Source organism: Protobothrops mucrosquamatus, unplaced genomic scaffold, assembly GCF_001527695.2.
Source record: "Protobothrops mucrosquamatus isolate PMUCROS unplaced genomic scaffold, P.Mucros_1.0 scaffold36, whole genome shotgun sequence".
In the NCBI taxonomy this organism is placed as follows: Eukaryota; Metazoa; Chordata; class Lepidosauria; order Squamata; family Viperidae; genus Protobothrops; species Protobothrops mucrosquamatus.
In genome coordinates, this window is record NW_015386420.1 from 237036 (window position 1) to 255902 (window position 18867).

General features: G+C 41.6%; 1 protein-coding gene across 1 annotated transcript in view; it reads left to right on the plus strand.

The window, feature by feature from the left end:
• Positions 1-15239, plus strand: part of LOC107283392 (cullin-9-like) — a 31434-nt gene extending 16195 nt beyond the window's left edge. Inside the window, exons 10-26 of the mRNA XM_015811287.1 lie at positions 384-611; positions 995-1085; positions 1191-1362; positions 1736-1841; positions 4917-5012; positions 5145-5320; positions 5622-5755; positions 5859-6035; positions 6305-6420; positions 7511-7693; positions 9363-9520; positions 9827-10058; positions 10354-10525; positions 11254-11399; positions 12236-12344; positions 12568-12764; positions 13713-15239. Of these exons, the coding sequence (XP_015666773.1) occupies positions 384-611; positions 995-1085; positions 1191-1362; positions 1736-1841; positions 4917-5012; positions 5145-5320; positions 5622-5755; positions 5859-6035; positions 6305-6420; positions 7511-7693; positions 9363-9520; positions 9827-10058; positions 10354-10525; positions 11254-11399; positions 12236-12344; positions 12568-12764; positions 13713-13997 (2778 nt within the window). The 3' untranslated portion in view covers positions 13998-15239. The remainder of the gene's footprint in view (positions 1-383; positions 612-994; positions 1086-1190; positions 1363-1735; positions 1842-4916; positions 5013-5144; positions 5321-5621; positions 5756-5858; positions 6036-6304; positions 6421-7510; positions 7694-9362; positions 9521-9826; positions 10059-10353; positions 10526-11253; positions 11400-12235; positions 12345-12567; positions 12765-13712) is intronic.
• The last annotated feature ends 3628 nt before the right edge of the window (positions 15240-18867 follow it).

Consider the following 18867-nt stretch of genomic DNA (forward strand, 5'->3'; position numbering starts at 1 on the left):
TAGTTAAATGAAATGTAGAAGTCAGATAAGATCTGTAAATGTATTTTTAGAAAATGCAGAAAAAATATATTGTTCAAAATTCTACTGCCTTGATTCCTTAAAATCTCCTTGTAATGAATTGCTCTTTAGAACGGATGTCTGGAGCTTGTAATATCTTGAACTAAAGCTCCCTTAATGCTTGCTGGTCATTGAAAATGGGCAACTTATGTTAAGCCACAGGTTTCTTACCTTTGCTTACAAGGATTTCTTTTCTGAGGGACAGTGGGCCTAAGATGTATAGTACAGCAAATGCATTCCATTCCCTAAGAATGAGTTGGGGAACGAGGCACTAAAGCCATATAGAAAACCTTCAGGGACTAACTATTCATGCTTTGTGTTTGCAGATTGTTCAAGAGTTCATTAAATTCTTGCACCGTCTGGCCTTTGACAACAAAGATTGTGCTGTTGTAATGTGCTCTTCTGGCATCCAGCAAGCCTTGAGCAAAGTCTTGGAGAAACACAGCTCCAGCCTCTCTCTAGTGACAGAACTGAGGGACCTCATGAATAACTGTGAGAAGCCAGCTAGCCTCTATCAGAAGATGACAGCCAGCGTCCTGGCTGGCTGCATCCAGGTGAATCTTTTCTTCTTTGGTGGATAATGTCTAACTTCAGGGAGCAGGTTGAGGTTCATAGCTTCTTGGTAACATGGTGCTCAGATTTACTTTTATCCAAAGGCAATTTAAAGCAATCTCACAGACCTTCAGAAACTCTTATCCAACTGGATGCTTTTCACATAAGTCAGATTACTGCTCTTATACAGTGCAATCGTTGACAGCGCTGGCTGGGAATGAAGGGAGGTGAAGTCCAATATTTCTGAAAGTCCAATAATTCAGAAAGCATTGCCTCTCAGCCTAAATACGGGATTCTTTTTTCCAATGTTACTCTGCTGTGTTGTTTGGCCAACTCTGTATCTTGGCTTTTTTTTCTTTTGTCTCCTCTCCAACATACTTTACAGATGGTTCTAAATCAGATAGAAGAACACAGGAATAGCCATCAGCCTATCAGAGTTCCATTGTTTGATGTATTTCTGCATTATCTTTGTCATGGTGAGCATATTGTTAGTGTTGGAGTTTTTAGATAACTCATTCCTTCAGAGGTTCTTCTAGCTTCTCCCCCACCTAGATTTCTTCAATATTTTCTTTTGTGCATAGGCTGCAGCACTGAAGTAAAGGAAGACAAGTGTTGGGAGAAAGTAGAAGTCTCCTCCAATTCTCAACAGGCCAACACGTTAGTGGATGGAAATGTCAAAACCTACTGGGAGTCAAATGGCACCACTGGCTCCCACTACATCAATGTTTACATGCATCATGGTGTCCTAATCCAGTGAGTGTTTGCATGAACCAGGAAGAAGGCTTTGAAACAAGGAAATTTGGGGCAAAGAGTTTTTTTCTGCCCCTGAACTGTAACTTATGGGCATAATAAGGAAAAATCACTTCTGTCATATTTCCTATGTCCCTTAAAAGAGGAAAGAGTACGCACAAATAACTTACTGAAATATCTAATAAGTCCTGGATCAACAAAAATATCATGATGGCTCAGATGCCAAATGGAATTATGATTTTCTTGTTCAGCCAGACCTGGGCAAATGGGTAGCTCACATAGAATAAAAAAGGTGTGTCTTTATATTGTGAGAAAGATGGGCTTTTTAGTTGGGGCTTGGTTCTTACTCTGAAACTGTTATTCTTGGCTTGTACAGGCAGATGTCACTATTGGTGGCCAGCGAGGATTCGAGTTACATGCCAGCCCGGATTATAGTTATGGCAGGAGAGAGCACTTCCAGCATCAACACCAAGCTCAATATGGTCAGTCCTATGGACTTCCTCAATAACCTACACTTCAGCAACCAGAGGGAAGAGCACAAAGCTCTTCAGCCTGCCTTGAAAGGATTCCACCATGAGGAATACTTTTCAGGAGAAAGACTATAGTTTTGCATGAAGTTTGCAGAAAGTCCCTGATTCAGTCACTCATTCATTATATTGATATCCCATATAGCTTGTATTATCATTATATCATTTTATATCCTGAGTCTCTGAGGGACAGCCAGTCTCTTCATGACTTCTACCTACCTGGTAAGAGCTAGCAGAATTGGCTGCTATGGATACTTTCAACTAAACAATGTCATTTATTGGGACCCAGGGCATAACCCATCTCTCTCATGGCATCTGTGCTCTGGAATGAGATCCTCTCAAGAGATTCATGTGACTCCCATTCTCATGGTGTTCCAAAACGCTTAAAAACCCTGCTGGTTCTTCTGGGTCCTGAGTAGAACCAAAACGTTGTTAGATGAGCTTTCGGATTTAGAATGTGTTGTCTGAATGGTTGATGGTTTTGGGAATATTTTATATAAAATATTTTGTATATTGTTGTTTGTCTTAAATTGTGAGCCACCAGAATCGTGTTCAGGCATCTAATCTAAATGTCCAAGATGGAAGGTATAATTCTGTAACAGTGTAAATTACTAGTAATGATTTGTCAGAAGTCAGGCATTAAAGATAATGCAGAGATCTGAATTTGTATTTTCCCAGTCTTGGACTAACCTACCAGCCACTTAACAGGAACAAATAGCAGATGATGGAGGACCATTGCTTGGGTAGATAAAAGATTTGTAGTGTCTTTGTCTCATGACCACAGCTAGCATTTTTTAAAAAATGCTAAAAAACCCCAAATGACTGTCAGACTTGTGACAGCATCTTCATTTGTGATGCTGTGCTCCAGTATGATTCACTTAGGTTTGCCTTGGTTTTTATATAACTCCAGATAGTATGGCAACCATGATTTATTCTTTATGCAATGTGTAAATTCATTTATTAAGGCCTGGTCAACAAACTATTATTAAAGTAGCAACTCAGCTGAAATACAAGTTTCCCAGAGGAAGGAGAAGCAAAGAGAACATATATATGTAAGTGAAGTGAGAATACATTTTCTTCTGAATATTCAAGTATAAAATGTTGACTTCTCTATCTCTGTATGTGGAGAAAAGAGAAAGCTGTGAGAAATGCTCCTGCTATTTCTCCAGGTGGACTTCTATACCCCCTCAGCTGCTTTGCATGGGGCAGCTTGTTTTTTCTCTTCTACAAGTTAGTAATTACTGTGAGTTATTCAAGGTTGTTTATGGAAAAGAACCTTGGCTTTGGCAGTGAGGCTTAATGGCAAAAAATGAATCTATTTAATTGTTTTAAATACACCCTGAGAGATTAGCAGGATGTGTGAACAGAGTCCCTTCGGATCAGACATAGACTTACCTTGTCCCAAATGGCCAACTGGCTGCCAGGAGAAAGCCAACAAACAGGATGTGAAAGCCCAGCATCTTTCAGTTCATGTTTCCCAGCAACTGGTAAAAAAGCAAATTGCCACTGCCTTTGTTAATGGCAACTTTATCCTCTGTAGATTTGTCTAATCCCCCTTCAAAATCATGTGCAGTAGCAATTTCTTGTGTAAATCCTTCCTGTTATCTGACCTGAATCATTTATAATGAAGATCCTGAATTTGAGTATATATAGTGTTTGTTGTCTCCATTTTTGTCCTTAACCTACTATTTTGTTATAAGTTGTCCCCTTCCTTCCTAGTTCATTTACCATTTTAGTTAATTCTTTGTGTGTTACACTCTTCGGAGGGATACAATCAGACCAGTTTTTAAGGGTAGTTAGATTATGCATTTATAGGGAGTCATAGTTTTAATTATTTCCAGCACAAAAGATTTGCTTTTATGTGTGCTGAATTGATGTTGCCATTAAACTGTTCACTCTATCTCATGATGCCATTTTTGGATATTAACCATTCACTCAGATATCATTAATAGTTATACAAGTCTAGAATGTTCAGCCATCATTCTACAGTTGTTCCCACCATGTAAGGGCTAAGATGAGAGAAAGCAAGAACCAGCCATTTCCAGGTACAGAGAATCAGTCTTTAAAACAGTTCGGCTGTCTCCCAAGTCCAGCTCTACCACAATCAAATATCCTTTAATTTGTGAGGGCAAGAAAAACATCTACATTATAAACTCTGGAGCGCAATCATATAGAAAAGCTATGAAGATTCTCAGTCATCCAGGTCATCATTTTTCCCTCAGAAAAATCAGTCCAGTTGCCTTTTCAAAATAAAAAACCACTTTTGTATAGATAAACTCTGATTTCCTTGCACATGTTGTAAGGCAAATCATATTGTATATCATGTTTATTCCAGTCTGTAGAATAGATTTTACTTTAGTCAAATCAAGACAGAAAATCTTCTACCAAAATAAACCAACCGTTGACTAAGAGCGTGAAGAGCTCGGATTCACTGCTGTGTCCTACTGTGAAGTCTGACACAAGGAATCACATTTATTACTTTGAAATCTGTACTCTTAAGTTTGAAGAGACTGGAGTTTGAAATTTCGTTCCTTCCGATAAAATAATTTGTTGTCTTCAGTAAACATGCCCACCTCACTGCTCATTTAACTTCAGATGTAATTCTTTTAAATACAATTTATATAGATGCTTTAAAATTCTATACAGAAAGCATTCTGCTTATTGATGATCAGTCAGCTTGCATTTCTATGGCCTTGAATTTTTATTTAACCAGCTTATTGGGGGTATTCAGATACATTGGGACATGTTCAGAATGTTGTGTTTGTAGAAATGCCCCTGATGCCATATCATTTTACAACCTCAGATTTTTGTGGTCTCTTCAAATTTCTGTCGTAGAAACTGACTTTTTGTTTTTTTACTCTGAAAGGCCTGTTTGTTAAGGGCTTTTGTGAATGGACATTTTGTTCATACCATTTCAGTCAGGAATTGGATTCTTGTTCTTTTTTTTCTACCTGAAGAATAGGAATTTTCACCATATCATCATCAAAGTTTCATTTACACAGTTGACATCCTTTTTTTTCCTCCACAAAGGTAAATGTCCCACCTTTATCTACCAGAGTGATCCTATTGGAGAACATGACCCACTTCTGGCCTATCATACAGATCAAGATTAAGCGTTGCCAGCAGGTAGGCAGATGTGCTTTCCTTCTGTTCCTACAGTAAGAGCAACTGTCTAGTTGGGAAGGAAGCAGACATGATGCACGTGGAGTATGCCAGGTTGGAAGTCTGACTTAGAACAGTACCGCATGTTATTCACAGAGTGGCATTGACACACGTGTGCGTGGCATCGAAGTAACGGGCCCCAAACCCACTTTCTGGCCCATCTTCAGGGAGCAGCTGTGCCAGCGCACGCACCTCTTCTACGTTACCAAAGCACACACTTGGTGCCAAGAAATTTCAGCAGATCAGATACAGTTGCTGCAACTTTTTAACAGGTCAGGCCTTTCCTAATGGAAGTATTTTGTCCTTTGGAGGTGGGGAGCTGGCCTGGGAGTCAGCAAAGACTCTGTCTCAGAGCACTTTCCTAGATCACAAACTGCTTAGTGGGAGAGCATCACTATTCTCGGGATATCTTTGCCTCTCCTTATCCTGTTTATTAATATTCATCATATTGTCCAAACTCCTGTCCTCCTTATCATACCCATTTACTTGCTATACTGTATCTATATGTACTCATTCTTGTTTTCCCCCCCCCCCAAAATAAAAAGCTCAGTCTGCACCCCTTTCCGAATGCAGGTTGAACAATGCTTTGGGCCATGAGGAACTATTTGCCATTCATTTCCTTCCTGATGACGAGGCTGCCCAGTTTCTAGGCAAGACCTGTTGGGAGGCTCTGATCACCCCCTTGGTGCAGAGAATCAGTTCTCCAGGTATGGCCTCCTCTCCAATCACAAGTCTTGGCAGCCTTTGCTCTTCTTCTTTCTCGGCAATCTTGTGGATTGTTCTTTTCTTTTTCTTTTTCTGGTTTTCTAGGCCCCAATGGTACCAGCCCCATGTCTTGGCTCCTAAGCCAATACTTGGAAAACCTGGAGGCAGCCACAAGCCAGACGATTACCTTTAATTCCCGTGTTCGGCGTCTGAGCCATCTGCTGGTACATTGGGATCCCAGTGGCCCTGAACCTGAAGAACTTAAGTCTCCTATTCAATGCAGTGAGTCCTCTTCCATGGGACAAATAAAAGTATAAAATGGGCAGATGGTCCTCACAAAGCTAAGAGAGGGATGATAATGAAGATGGGAATTCCATGAATATGTTGTCTGGTCATTAGAGAAGGACTGTGGTGCGATGGAGGAGTAGCAAGTCATTCTTGATCAGGGGAAAACTTTAAAGGACTCAGAAAATTGGAGAGTGTTACTTGACTGTCTATTGCTTCTCTGTCCCAGAAGCCTTCCTAAATGCTGTATAAATTTCCCTTTGCAGATAGGAAGAATGCCAAGAATAAGGAGTTGAGATCAGGAACTCTAAAAGTCACAATGAAAAAATCCACCAGTTTGATAGGCATCACACAGTGCTGGAAAGATGTTGTGCAGCAACAGGTAAGAGTAGCTGAAAGTTGATGTTCAGCAACAAGAACAGAACAGAATAAGAGTTAGAAGGGACCTTGGAGGCCTTCTGGTCCAACCCCCTGCTCAGGCAGGAAGCCCTAAAGCATTTCAGACAAATGGCTGTCCAATCTCTTCTTAAAAACTTTCAGTGTTGGAGCATTCACAACTTCTGGAGGCAGGTTGTTCACTGGTTAATTGTTCTAATTGTCAGGAAGTTTCTCCTTAGTTCTAGGTTGCTTCTCTCCTTATTTAGTTTCCATCCATTGCTTCTTGTCCTACCTTCAGGTGCTTTGGAGAATACCTTGACTCCCTCTTCTTTTGGCAGCCCCTCAAATATTGGAACACTGCTACCATGTCACCCCTCGTCCTTCTTTTAATTAAACTAGACATACCCAATTCCTGCAAGTGTTCTTTATACATTTTAGCCTCCAGTCCCCTAATTATCTTTGTTGCTCTTCCCTGCACTCTTTCTAAAGTCTCAACATCTTTTTTAGATTGTGGCGACCAAAACTGAATGCAGTATTCCAAGTGTGGCCTTACCAAGTGTGGTCTCATAGAGTGTGACTCTATACATCAAGAAGGGTGATGTGGTACAGGACTTTTGCATCTGCTGATGCAAACTGGGCTTTGCACTGACATTATACAGTCAAGCAATTGATGTATATTTCATGTTTATTTATAATGCGTGTGTGTGTGTGTGTGTGTGTGTGTGTGTGTGTGTGTGTGTGTGCTGTTGAAAGTGAAGGTGTCCTTAGGAGGACTCTACATCAGGATCCAGAGACTTCAAGAAAGCCCGGTTGGACACCAAATTCTCAAAGGAAAAGTGTCTGTCTGCTTTAGGCTCTGTTGTCCATTTTTATTGTGAAATGAAAACCCAGTGCATTACTTAGGTCTTTGGGGTTCTGGAAAGATAGAAAATTAGATATGTTGGCAAAACATTCCAAAATAGCAATCAGCTGTAAAAAAATCGGTCTTGCATGAAAAAAAGATTTGGCACTGCAAAAGGGTACTATGAGTTTGGTTCCACTGAACTGGATAGAAAGGTTATGATTTTAAAATACTACATATGTTTCGGTTCCAGGTGAAACAGTTCTTGAAGTCCTCTTGGCAGGCCCCTGACTTTGTGGAGCGATACTGTAGCATCTACAAGCACCTCCGTACTGCCATGGAGGAGTTGTTTGGGCAGAAGATGTCCTTCTTGTTGGCCTTGAGCGATGGCTTCTCTGAAGGCTTGCTGCAGCTGCCTTTCTTGTCAGCTGTCCATGTGAGTAAGGGATGGATGGTTGGGAACTAAGATGTCTTCATAGAATGGAGGTAGGGAACCTGAGGCTCAAGGCCAGATCTGCTCCCTGAAAAAAATTATAGGGTATATTTTGGATTTTAAATATACTGTCAAACCTTCTTGAACACCTCTATATCTCTCACCTTAAATACAACTGTTTACCTTTAAAATATACTTTGAGACAGGATGGTTGAATGAAACACAATTCTGTCATAAGTTGAAACAGGAAAAATAATTCCTGAAATGTATAAAGTTTCTTTTGAATGTACCATGCTCATATATAACTAGTGTGTTTTTTATAAGGAATATAAATTGTTTACTGTAACTCTGAATCACACACGAATAAGAAGTAGTTGAGCTGCTCATTTAGGAAAACAAGGTAGCTTCAGAAAACTTTCTATTTTACAGTCTTCCCAATCTCATAATGAATTAACTGTTCATAGCTCATGCTTGACAAATCTTTACGAATAGATAGCTTGAGATAACACCATTTTCTCTCAAATTCTCGTATAAAAATATTTATCAGTTTAATTTTTTTCCTGAGACAATTTTATATAGGGAAAATGACATCCCAATATCTGTTCACTGTCTTCCTTAACAGCTTTCTGTGATTTTTTCAGAACCTGCCTATTTAAGAATCAAACTTTTTTTGTACTTTTTACAAACCACATTTTATAGGTCTTCCTTGCTTTGAGTTACATTGATACTGTCAACGCTGCAAATACTGTATATTCTTGCTTTGACAATATGCAGAACTGTCTGGTATTTTTATAGTTAAACCAGGCAACAGGGAAAAAGGGAGGAGAATAAGGATAGCCCGGGGGAAAAAGAAACCGGAAGTAAATCACATCTTCCAAGTTGATTGGAAGATGTGAACCATGACCCCAAAATAAGGGGGGGAGGGAAATGCTTAGAATGTATATGCTTAACGGAAGAGAAGCCAGACCTAAGCATTTCCACCATGCTGTACTGACATCTCTGTAACCTTAATAAATGCTTTTAGGGAAAAATATGCCTGAAAGTCCTTTTAAGTGTTTTGTTAATCAGACACATGACAGATACAAGATATCAGAGTATTCCGAATGTAGGGTACATTCTGTAAAATTAGCTGTCAGAGGCTGCTTTTAAGATCTATGTGGCAAAAAGCTTTTTCTTGATGTTTTTCTATATTGGTTTGACTAATACTTGCATACAAATAAAATGATACAGGTGATGCTTTTCTTGTCATAATTAAATTGTAACTTTTAATATGACACAAGGGAAACTATGGCAATTCTTGACTTATGACTGTTCATTTATTGATGGTACAAAGTTAGGTCTGCCTTGGGAAAAGTCACCTACAACCCATCTTTTGCACCGGCCCCGTGGTCACGTGATCACAATTTGGGCACTTGGCAACTTCACATTTATGTTAGTTTCAGCATCTTGCAGTCAAATGATCACAATTTGCTATCTTCCCAGTCTGCTTCCAATAGGCAAAGTCAATTGGGCAAGCCAGAATTGCTTAACGACCACACGATTCACTTAACAACCATATGATTTGCTTAATAACCGTGATAAAAATTGTTGTAAAATTGGGTCATGTGTGACTTGTTTAACAACTACATCACTTAGCGACCGACACATGGCACCTCCTTTTCTATGACTCCAGGTGAGCGACAAGTTTGCCCAGTACATTGACCTATGGATCCGAGACAGTTGGACAGACTCAACTAACATAGAGAAGGTGCAGCATCTGCAACAGAACCTTGAGCCCATCAGTTTCCTGGCAGAATTGGAATTGGCCAACAGTTTTGAACATTTCTATCGGTGAGGGAAAGGAAAGGAGAGTTTGCTGCACCTGCAAATAAAGTAGACTGATCTCATGCTGCAAGTTTTTGGGCAGTAGTGATTAAGCACTTTAGTCTGCATGAAACCATCCTCAAAAATTCAAGTGTGATACTAGATTTTGTTCTGAGGGATAATGGGGCTGGAGGGGGTGGGTCAGTCTGATTCTTGCATAATTAGATAGGCCTATATCTCAGAAGCGGGGTGTCAGTGGAGGTATGGGAATGAGTGTAAGCTGATGGGGGAGCTCTGGTTTTTTATTTCACCCAAATTTCCTTGTCTGTTCAGATACTATCTAGGAGAACGTCTTCTGTCTCTGGGCAATACGTGGCTGGAGTCCGCCGTGGTAGAACAAATTGGACTCTGCTTCCCCAGCCATTACCCTCAGCAGATGTTGAAGAACTTGAGTGAGCTGGAGCAGCAGCAGCAGGAGTTTCACCTTTTTCAGCTCCAGCAGTTTGACAAACATTTCCTGGAAGTTGATCAGCAAGGAAGAATGAAAGAAGAGGAAGAGGGAGAGGTGAGCTGGATAGGAATGCTTCTTCTAGGGCTAAAGTAGGGGTGTCAAACTGCCGGCCCGTGGGCCGGATGCGTCACGCCAAAACCACACCCACCCTATTGCCGGCAATGGGAAAAAAGTCGCGATACGTCGCAACATGACACATGACGTCGCGAGTGTGACACCCGTGGGCTAAAGTCTCCAAAGTCAAGGCATTTTTTCCCTCTCACGTCTTTTTTTCCAGTTGTTAATTTCTAGAATATTCTGCTGTCCTTCAGAAGCCATAAACCTGATACTAGATATGTTTTGCTCCCAGATGATGCAGGAGAAGTCATTCTTACAGGAAGAAGAGACAGAGGTGAAGGTATTGCTATTGTCTCCCTTCTGCTGGACCATCCCTCCACTGTGCTACCTGAAAGACCCTATCAGGTTTTTCCCCTCGTCCCTCAGTCAGCACCTGAGCAAGTTTGCAGACTTCTACATCCAGAGTGAGTATGGCACTGCCCTTAGTCCAAATTTTGTTGGGTCCCTTCTATTTCTTTCTGGCTTAATTGATAGTGAGCAAATCACTATCTTGCCCAAAGATGATAGAGAAATGACAGAGTTGGGGCAGATTTTTAGAGATCCAAGCAAACATCAGATTTGATTCTGCCTGGATCCAGGACCAGCATTATGATATCATTAATATGAAGGGCAGGGAATGGTCTAGTCCCCAAGTCCCAGCACAACAATGTAGGGTCTTGGTATGCCTGCCAGCACACTGCTTAGCATCTGCTGAATTCTGTACCCTCTTTTAAAAAAGGTTCTTAATTAAAGAAAAATGAAAGTTTGTACATCATGTACAGCTTTATTTCAATCTATATCTCTAGCTCATACAATATAATAAGCCATATAGCATAAGTCTGCTATTCTTAGAAGATCAAATGGAGGATGGCTGGCAGTTTAGTGGTTTACTTTCCATGTTGTGAGAATGTTTATAACATTCCGAATGTTCCAATTGAGTCAAAAGGTTGGGAAGTCCTGAACTAGTTCTTTGATTACCCGAAAGCTGCACATGTGGATGAAATTGCCCAGCCATTATGAAACTATTTAAATGTAAGATTGAGATGAAAGATTACAACGCTTAGCCATTTGATGAGCCATTTCAGGATGCAGGAGATTGATATTGGCAATCTTGCTGGTTTTTCTTGATCACTGATCTTTCCATCTCTTGCAGGTCAGAGCTGCTTTGGGCTGGCGCATGCAAAGCCACCACGCTTAGAATGGACTTGGTTGGGCCATGCAGAGCTGGGTTACCAAGGCTGCATCCTGCAGGTGTCCACCCTGCAAATGTACATTCTTCTGTGTTTCAACAGTGCTCAGGTCCTAACCAGTGTTCCCTCTAATTTCTCATTTTGCGTGTTTTTATGCAGCTTTTCCCAAACCAAGTAGAAATTTGTGCACCACAATATGAGTATAGAAATAAATTGCAAATACATAAGCTAATTATTATCTTAGGTTGAAACCACCTGGGTGACCTTGGGACAGTCTCTCAGCTGTAGGAAGAAGGCAATGGCAAACCAAATGCTGCCAAGAAAACTGCATGGACTAGTGCAAGCAACCACCAAGAGTTATACACACAAAGGTTGCAATTGTAAATTGATTCCGGATGTACTCCAATTTGAGGCAATTTCTGTATTACACAGATAAAAGTAGTTTCTCCTTTTTATAAGTGGAGGAAGTTCTGTCCCTAATGGTGAGAAGTAACTTGTATTCAGCCAGATGGTTTGCTTGATTCAGGCTTCTGTCTTATTTTATAGCTGCTCCCCAAATTAATTGAAAATGTTTAGATTCACAAAACCAATTTTAATGAGAGCTTGTCTATTCTGAGACAGTTAAGAATACTGAAATATTCTACAATCGTAACAATCTCGACATGATCTGCAGTTTGAGGTTTAAAAGTGTTAATCTGAATTGGATATTATTTTTTGAAATCTTGGTAAGGTTGAATTGGTTGTGTGTGTGCTGTGTTGGGAATCCTTTTCCCAGGATCTTTTCCTCTTCTTGTCTGCAGTTTACTGCACATTATAATCAGTCTTGGAAGTGGGAATTTCGTCGCACTTACAATCTCTCTCAGAATGGGTTTAAAGACTACATGTCACAGCATTCCCCTATCTCATTCTGCATACTCAACCATTTTTTCCTTCTATTGGTTTCAGGAAGTTTCTGTGGAGACCCTATTAGAAGTCACGGGTCTCTCCCCTGTCTTCCTAGGTCATGCACTGAAACCCTTGATAAAAGAGAATGGGATCCTCACCCAGAGACAGAGTAAGTGGGGAGGCATATTCTGTAAGAGAGTGAGGATTTTGTCCTTTGGAAGATTAACTCTAGTCAGTTGGGTGGAAATCTTGACTTTGGGCTGCTTCCATGGAGCCCTTGGTTTACCAGCTTCAGTTATGAAACAAGAGCTTTCCTGCTAGGTGTGACAGAGGCGGCTGAATTCTGAAAGGCCTGCATTTCTGCCCTTCTAAGGCTGAGCCTTCTTTGCCAGGTATTTTAAGACTGAATGAGGAGGTACTGGGTCATGTGTCTGATCAGCGCCTGTGCCTCTTACCCAAAACGGTGTACCTGAATGCGGAAGAAAAAATATGCCATGCTTTGGAGAAAAAAAAGAATTTCATCTGCTGCCTCCTCAACCAGATCCTGAAGGAGGAGAAAGAGATACATATTGACAGCCTGGTATTCAAGGTATGGATGACAAGGATTCAGCTCAGCTGGTAACCCAACGAAACACTATAATTGGCAACTGAGATTGGAGTTTGCATTGCTAAAGTGATGTGGCTCTTGGGAAGAGGCAGGAATCCTAGGCAAGAGGATGAGAGCTGCTGGCAGAAGAGTATGTGCCGTGGGCAGGTTGCTTCAGGTAGGGCCCTGAAGAGCCTGGGTGGGTGCTGTAGGAGGCCGGGCATGTGCCAAGGGTAGGTACTACGGAGTGCTGGTGGGAAGGCAAAAGAATGGTGAGATCAACTTGCAACCTCCTGCTAGCTTTCCCCTCAACTTTGCTTGTGGGAAGCCAGCAGGGACAGTTGGAAATGGTGGATCACATGACCGTAGGATGCTACAACTGTTGTAATTGTGACCTGGTTGCCAAGCACCTAATTCACAATCACATGGCACACATGCCAGAGGCGGCACTCAGAGCCCTCTCTGTGGGCACGTGCGCCATTGCCCCAGCCCCGCGTCCCCCCACAGCCCCCTCACCAGCAACCCCCCCCAAAGGAGAGTTGCAGCCACCACCAGGGCAACTCTTGTCCCTCCGCCCTCGCGCCCCATCATATGCAGAGGATGCTGCGGGGCGCAGGCAGAGGGCATGGCCATCATGGCGCTGCAGGGCCACCTGGGCAATCTGCTGCAGCGGGCCATGGAGGGGGTAGGTGGCCCTGCGGGTGGGCAGGGTGGGGGCGGAGCGAGGGTGGGTGGGGGTGGAGCAGGGGTGGGCAGGGACGGGGTGGGTGGACCGGGGGCAGACCGGGGGGCGGGGCAGAGCAGGTGGGGGCAGGGCAGTTTTTGGGCACCTGGTGTCTAAAAGGTTTGCCATCACTGTCCTAGAACCATCATAACTTTGAATGTCGCTAAACGAGTTGTCATAACCCAAGGATTACCTGTAATTCCATTCATTCTTTTTGCCTCTTCCAGGTAATTGAAGCCTGCCACAAACAGAGATGTGCCTCACCTTCAGACTTCCTGGGAAACGTCTGCAGCAGTGCTGATGTCCTGTCTTGTATATTGTATTTGTTAAATCAGGGTTTTGTCCAGCGCCAGGAAAACTTTCCACAACTTTTACAGTATGTATGTGAAGATATTCCAACCCCAGCACTGCCAAAGAATCAGCCTCAAGTAGTATTTCAGACTGTGCAAATCAAAAAAGTGCCCAGTACGCCTTGTATGGAGAAGAAACAAACATTTTCTACATTTAGATAAAATTGGCTCCTGGTATATGTGTGTGTAACAAGCTAGGAAGGTAAACCTAAAAGCTGTTTGTAAAAGCACTAGTATCTGGTTAGTATGGCAGTAGGGAGTTTCTTGGGGTTTTTTTTTTCCTTTCTCCTGGTTTTTCTACAAGTAGAACAGAATGCTCCAACATTAAAAGCTGGGAAGAACTGATCATGTGATGAACAGAGCAGTTTTCCGGTAATAGTTTTTTTTTCTTCCTGAAAAGAATTGTTCTTCTACTGCCTAACCACAGTTGGGGGACATGGCCTGAGCTATAATTCAACACTTTTTTTTCTGTATATCTTGAGCAAAGTGGCTCAATTCTAAAGCCAGACAGTTCAAACCATTCTCCACCCCCACCATGTGCAACTGCTATTTCCAGACTATCATGTTGCCACAGGATGTAATGAAGCCCCATTTTGTTATATGATCCTCATATAATATCCTTATATTCATCCTCCTGTTGATGCATGCCTTTTGCCTTAAGGCAATGGACTTTTTCTTATTTATTTGCAGTTGTCTACCTTACAACAAGGAGTGTGTTGTTTTTGTAACTCATGTTCATTTACCTAGAAAAAACACTCTTCAGTCCTTAGTAAAGAATAGGTTTTTAGCATTTCTGTTATCTCCTGGGTTTCTTATTTAGACCCTTGCATCCCTACCTAATAATAGTTGATAAAGATTGGATGAAAGGAAGGTTTAGATCAAAGTAAAAAAAAAAAATCAGGTACCTGTTCCATTTCCTTAACCTTGAAATTAAGAAAAAAATTTTATTTTTTATTTTTTTTTATTTTATTTGCGGCATACAACTTCAGATGATTTACCTAGTTGCATTTTGCACATTATGAGCAAGTAGTTGCTTATTTCACTATGAGAACTAATTGGTTGGGAGCTCTTTATCTTTTTCTCCCTACAGCAGTAGATTGCTTGAGATGTAAAAATGAGAGATGGAAGTTTCTGCTCAACAATATTTCTGATGCTGACATTTCCATGGTTTATGTTTTGAGCTACCTAGTTACCTAGTGCAGCTGCCTTCCACTTCAATTCTTTTCTATGTTATCTAAAATCTTGGAAGCGCATCAATTAACAAATTCCAAATAAAGACAAATTTGGCAATATACAAAATGTGGCTTTTTGAATTACAGCCAGAGTTGTGCATGATTTAGCATAAACTAGTGATTCTTGCTCACAAGCCCAACAGCTCACTTCCAACTTCAATAAATTAAAAACAACAAATAGGATCTGCTTTACTTTATATGTTCCAAGGAGCCTTTTGCACATATTCCTATTTTCCACGATCACAGAATGGAAAGAGAATTCTTTAAATGGTAGAACTGTAAATATTTAACATTTGTGAAAAGTTAACTTTCAGCTGCTCAGATATGGTTAATTCTTGTGCAGCAACAGACCTTTTTCATTTCATATCTTCCTACTCAGTTGTACTTTTCCTGACACACTTCTCCTTCCTTTGCAAAGAGTTTTTAGCAATATGCAGTTCCACCACAGAATAGGATCAGACTAAGACAAGGGTGTCAAACTCACGACGTCATGTGACGTCGCGCAACGTATCGGGCCAGTTTTGCCATTGCCGGCAATGGGGTGGGCGCGTCTTCAGTATGATGAAACCGGCCTGCGGGCCAGCAGTTTGACACCCCTGGACTAAGAGGAAGCCAGAAAGGGACTACAAGTGATTGAATTGGAGAGTATGATGATTTAGTGTAAAAGACTAAACCTCTGGTCTCGGTGACCAACCCAGATTGGATCCTGCAACAATATCCTGGGACACCTACATTTGCCTTCATTTGTAGTGCAAAATCCTCCAGAATTTGATTTTAAAAAATATTGTAAGCTTTCCTTCAAAACAGTACCTACCTCCCTTGCCACACAAATTGTATTCTGTGCAAGGGGTGAAATTTAAATAGCAGATATGTGTTTTATTATCTTCTAATTTTTTACATCAAAATTATAGTGATAGCAGGAATAGGCTGTTTTTCTCCATGGGGAACTGCATTCATTTGGCAATAGAACTGAAACCTGTGCAGGCAGGTACAATCAAAAGCAGATTGGAATATCCTGCTACATCCTTCTTTATTCCCTTTCTCTCTCTCTTTCTCTCTTCCCTGCCCAGAGAGACAGACTGCTATTCCCAACAGTTTGATAACAGTGCAATTATGAAAGGAGGCTAAGGACTGTATACATCCCCATAGCCACAAATTGTCCACTATTGATGCAATAATTTCATTGCACTTTTCACTATTGTGCAAAACTTAAGATTATTATTATTCATGAAAGTTATATGCTGCCTGACTCCCAATGAGGCTGGATGGTTTTATAGATCCACAACGGTATGTAGGTCTGAGTCCACTTCATAAAAAGGCTTTGCTTTAGCTCTTAAGAGTCCATTCAAAAATTGCTGTTGAATTGTAATTTTAAAGGTAGAGAATACTCATTAAAACATGGGAAGCAGCTACATTAATTGTATATAACAAGTGCAATTCTTATCCCGATCTTGCCAATATCTTGGCATATAGTTCAAGACCAAATGCTCTTAAAAAATTATGTCATTCTGATTCATAAACAAGCAGACAAGGAAATATGATGAGGTAAATAAGCTTCTGTCAGAAGCTGCTAGAATAGCAGGCCATATTTTTACTGTATTCCCAGACAATGAATAGGGATGCCAACATAGGCACAGTAGATGGATATAGAGTTGCTTAACTGTACGCAAAAGGCCTAAAGCTGCCAGTTGAATTGTGTTGTTTTCCTTAGGTTGACCCCCTCCCTCCCATTTCATGTCTGTTTCTTAAATTCTTCATACTTTTTAGACTGTATTTCAGGGGGGGAAAGCCTCAAGTATTCAAGCAAATTCAAAACTAAAGACCTCTTAATTTGTGAAGTCATTTGGCTGATGCCTTGCACCCCTAAATCACAAAGAAGAACAAGATGCAATTCCAAACGGAATAAAATCAAGTTGATGCTATCAATCACAATGGTACCAGCATTAATTTATTAAAATTAATCCAGAAAGCAACCTTACATTAACAAAAATAGAATCTTGTAAAAAATGGGATTTACCCACCATCCCTGCTCTCCTAACCACGAGCAGCTGCATTCGCCAGGCAGGCGCAATACCACAGTTTAGGTCTCTTAAGTTCGGTAGGACACACTTTCAAGGCAGGGGACGTTGGTTTGGCAGTACTAGTGACACAAGCTCCAGGAAGGTAGCGGTCCTGGCCTTTGGAGCCTGCATGATTTAGGGATAAGAGAATGAATGGGGACATTTGTGAATCCGCCTAGGGAAGGAAAGGAGGCACTAGTAGCTGCCTTCTGACACTCGCTGTATTTTCGCAAATTCGTTTCTTCAATCCCTCCTGATCAATTTAAGCAATTTTAAAGGTCTATGGCTATCCCCTCCCCCCCCCCCCCNCCCCCCCCCCCCCCCCCCCCGGCACATCATTGCACCTGAACCTGCCAGTGGATCTCATACTTGCCAGCTTCATCAGTCTGTCAGTGCCACAGATCTATTACAACACAGCAAAGGTGGAACTGGATACAACTTGTGGATGTAGTAACTACCCTGAGACCTGTCCAGGCAAAGTGCTGATCTGGGGAAAGGAGGAAGGGAGCACTCTTGCTGGCAATAAATGGAGTGTATTGATTCATAAGCTGGCTCCATCACACGAGAGCACCTTTTTCTTCATCTGAACAGAGGTGGGAGGGGCCCAGCTTGCCGCACCACTTCCATGAGCTTTAGATATTAGTACTTGACCTTACCTATACAGCAGGGCATAGCAGTGTGGTACAGGCAAAGAAAACAAATATGCAATATGTACGCATAGCTAAAATACTTCTGGGGAGAAAATGGCCTAATCCCATCCCTCAAGTAACATTTTCTTACTCTGAAGGAGAGCTTAAGCCTACCTGCCCCATTCCATCTTCCCCTCCCCAATACTGCTTAGCAAAGATTTTTTCCCCCTCTATTTTATTGAAAGAGTGTTCATTCAGAATCTATTCTATGATTCTTCCCTTTGCTGGAAAAGAGAACTCCTGCCTGCTGGTTCATGGCACAGCCTGGACCAGTTTCTCCTTGCTGAAGTCCAGTTATGTGCCATCTCCTTCTGTTGTGCTCACAGCTCATGAAATGAAGGAAACGGTTCCTCTAGCTGCTTCCTTAAGAAAAGTTTGAGCAAGGTAAGAATAACACAAAATGGCTCGTATACCACCTCCTCTCAATCAGCCTCTGGAGCAGATCCAGAAATCATGCTGGTCTCAGTTGTCATCCCCTTATTCTTGTGTTAGATACTCTGCTCTACACAACTGTGTGAGAAGTCAAACGATGCCAGCTCCACTCCAAATAAGAGGAGAGACAGGGGAAAGTGGCTTCATGTTAAAAAGAAACTACAAGATGCCAAGACGCAGGAGCCCTCGGTGAATTCTAAGAAAGAGGACTGCCAAGTGGCACTTGTGAGCAGAGGTCAACTGGTCCAGAATGTTCTGGGCAAGCCTGGCTAAGCAATTCTAGGAAAAGGGTGTTAACACACATTTTTCCCCATTAGAGATTTACAAGGTAGCAGCAAGTTAAAAGAGGACCTGCCTTCCCATTTATTGCCCAAGCCAGCTAGACAAGGCATGGAAAGGAACTCTGTCCCATCTTCCTCAAGCAACTTGGGAAGCTGTTCAACCCTGCTCAGCCTCTTTCATTCCCGATGTCACATGAACAGAGAAGACAGGCCTGATATTCTAGTCTCAAGAGTCTGTGTTGAAAAGCCATTTCTCTCTTATTTTTGTGTGTGTGTGCATCTGCTTCCTTCCCTTTCCTACAACCCAAGTTCATGTTAAACTAAAAAACTCATGGGTG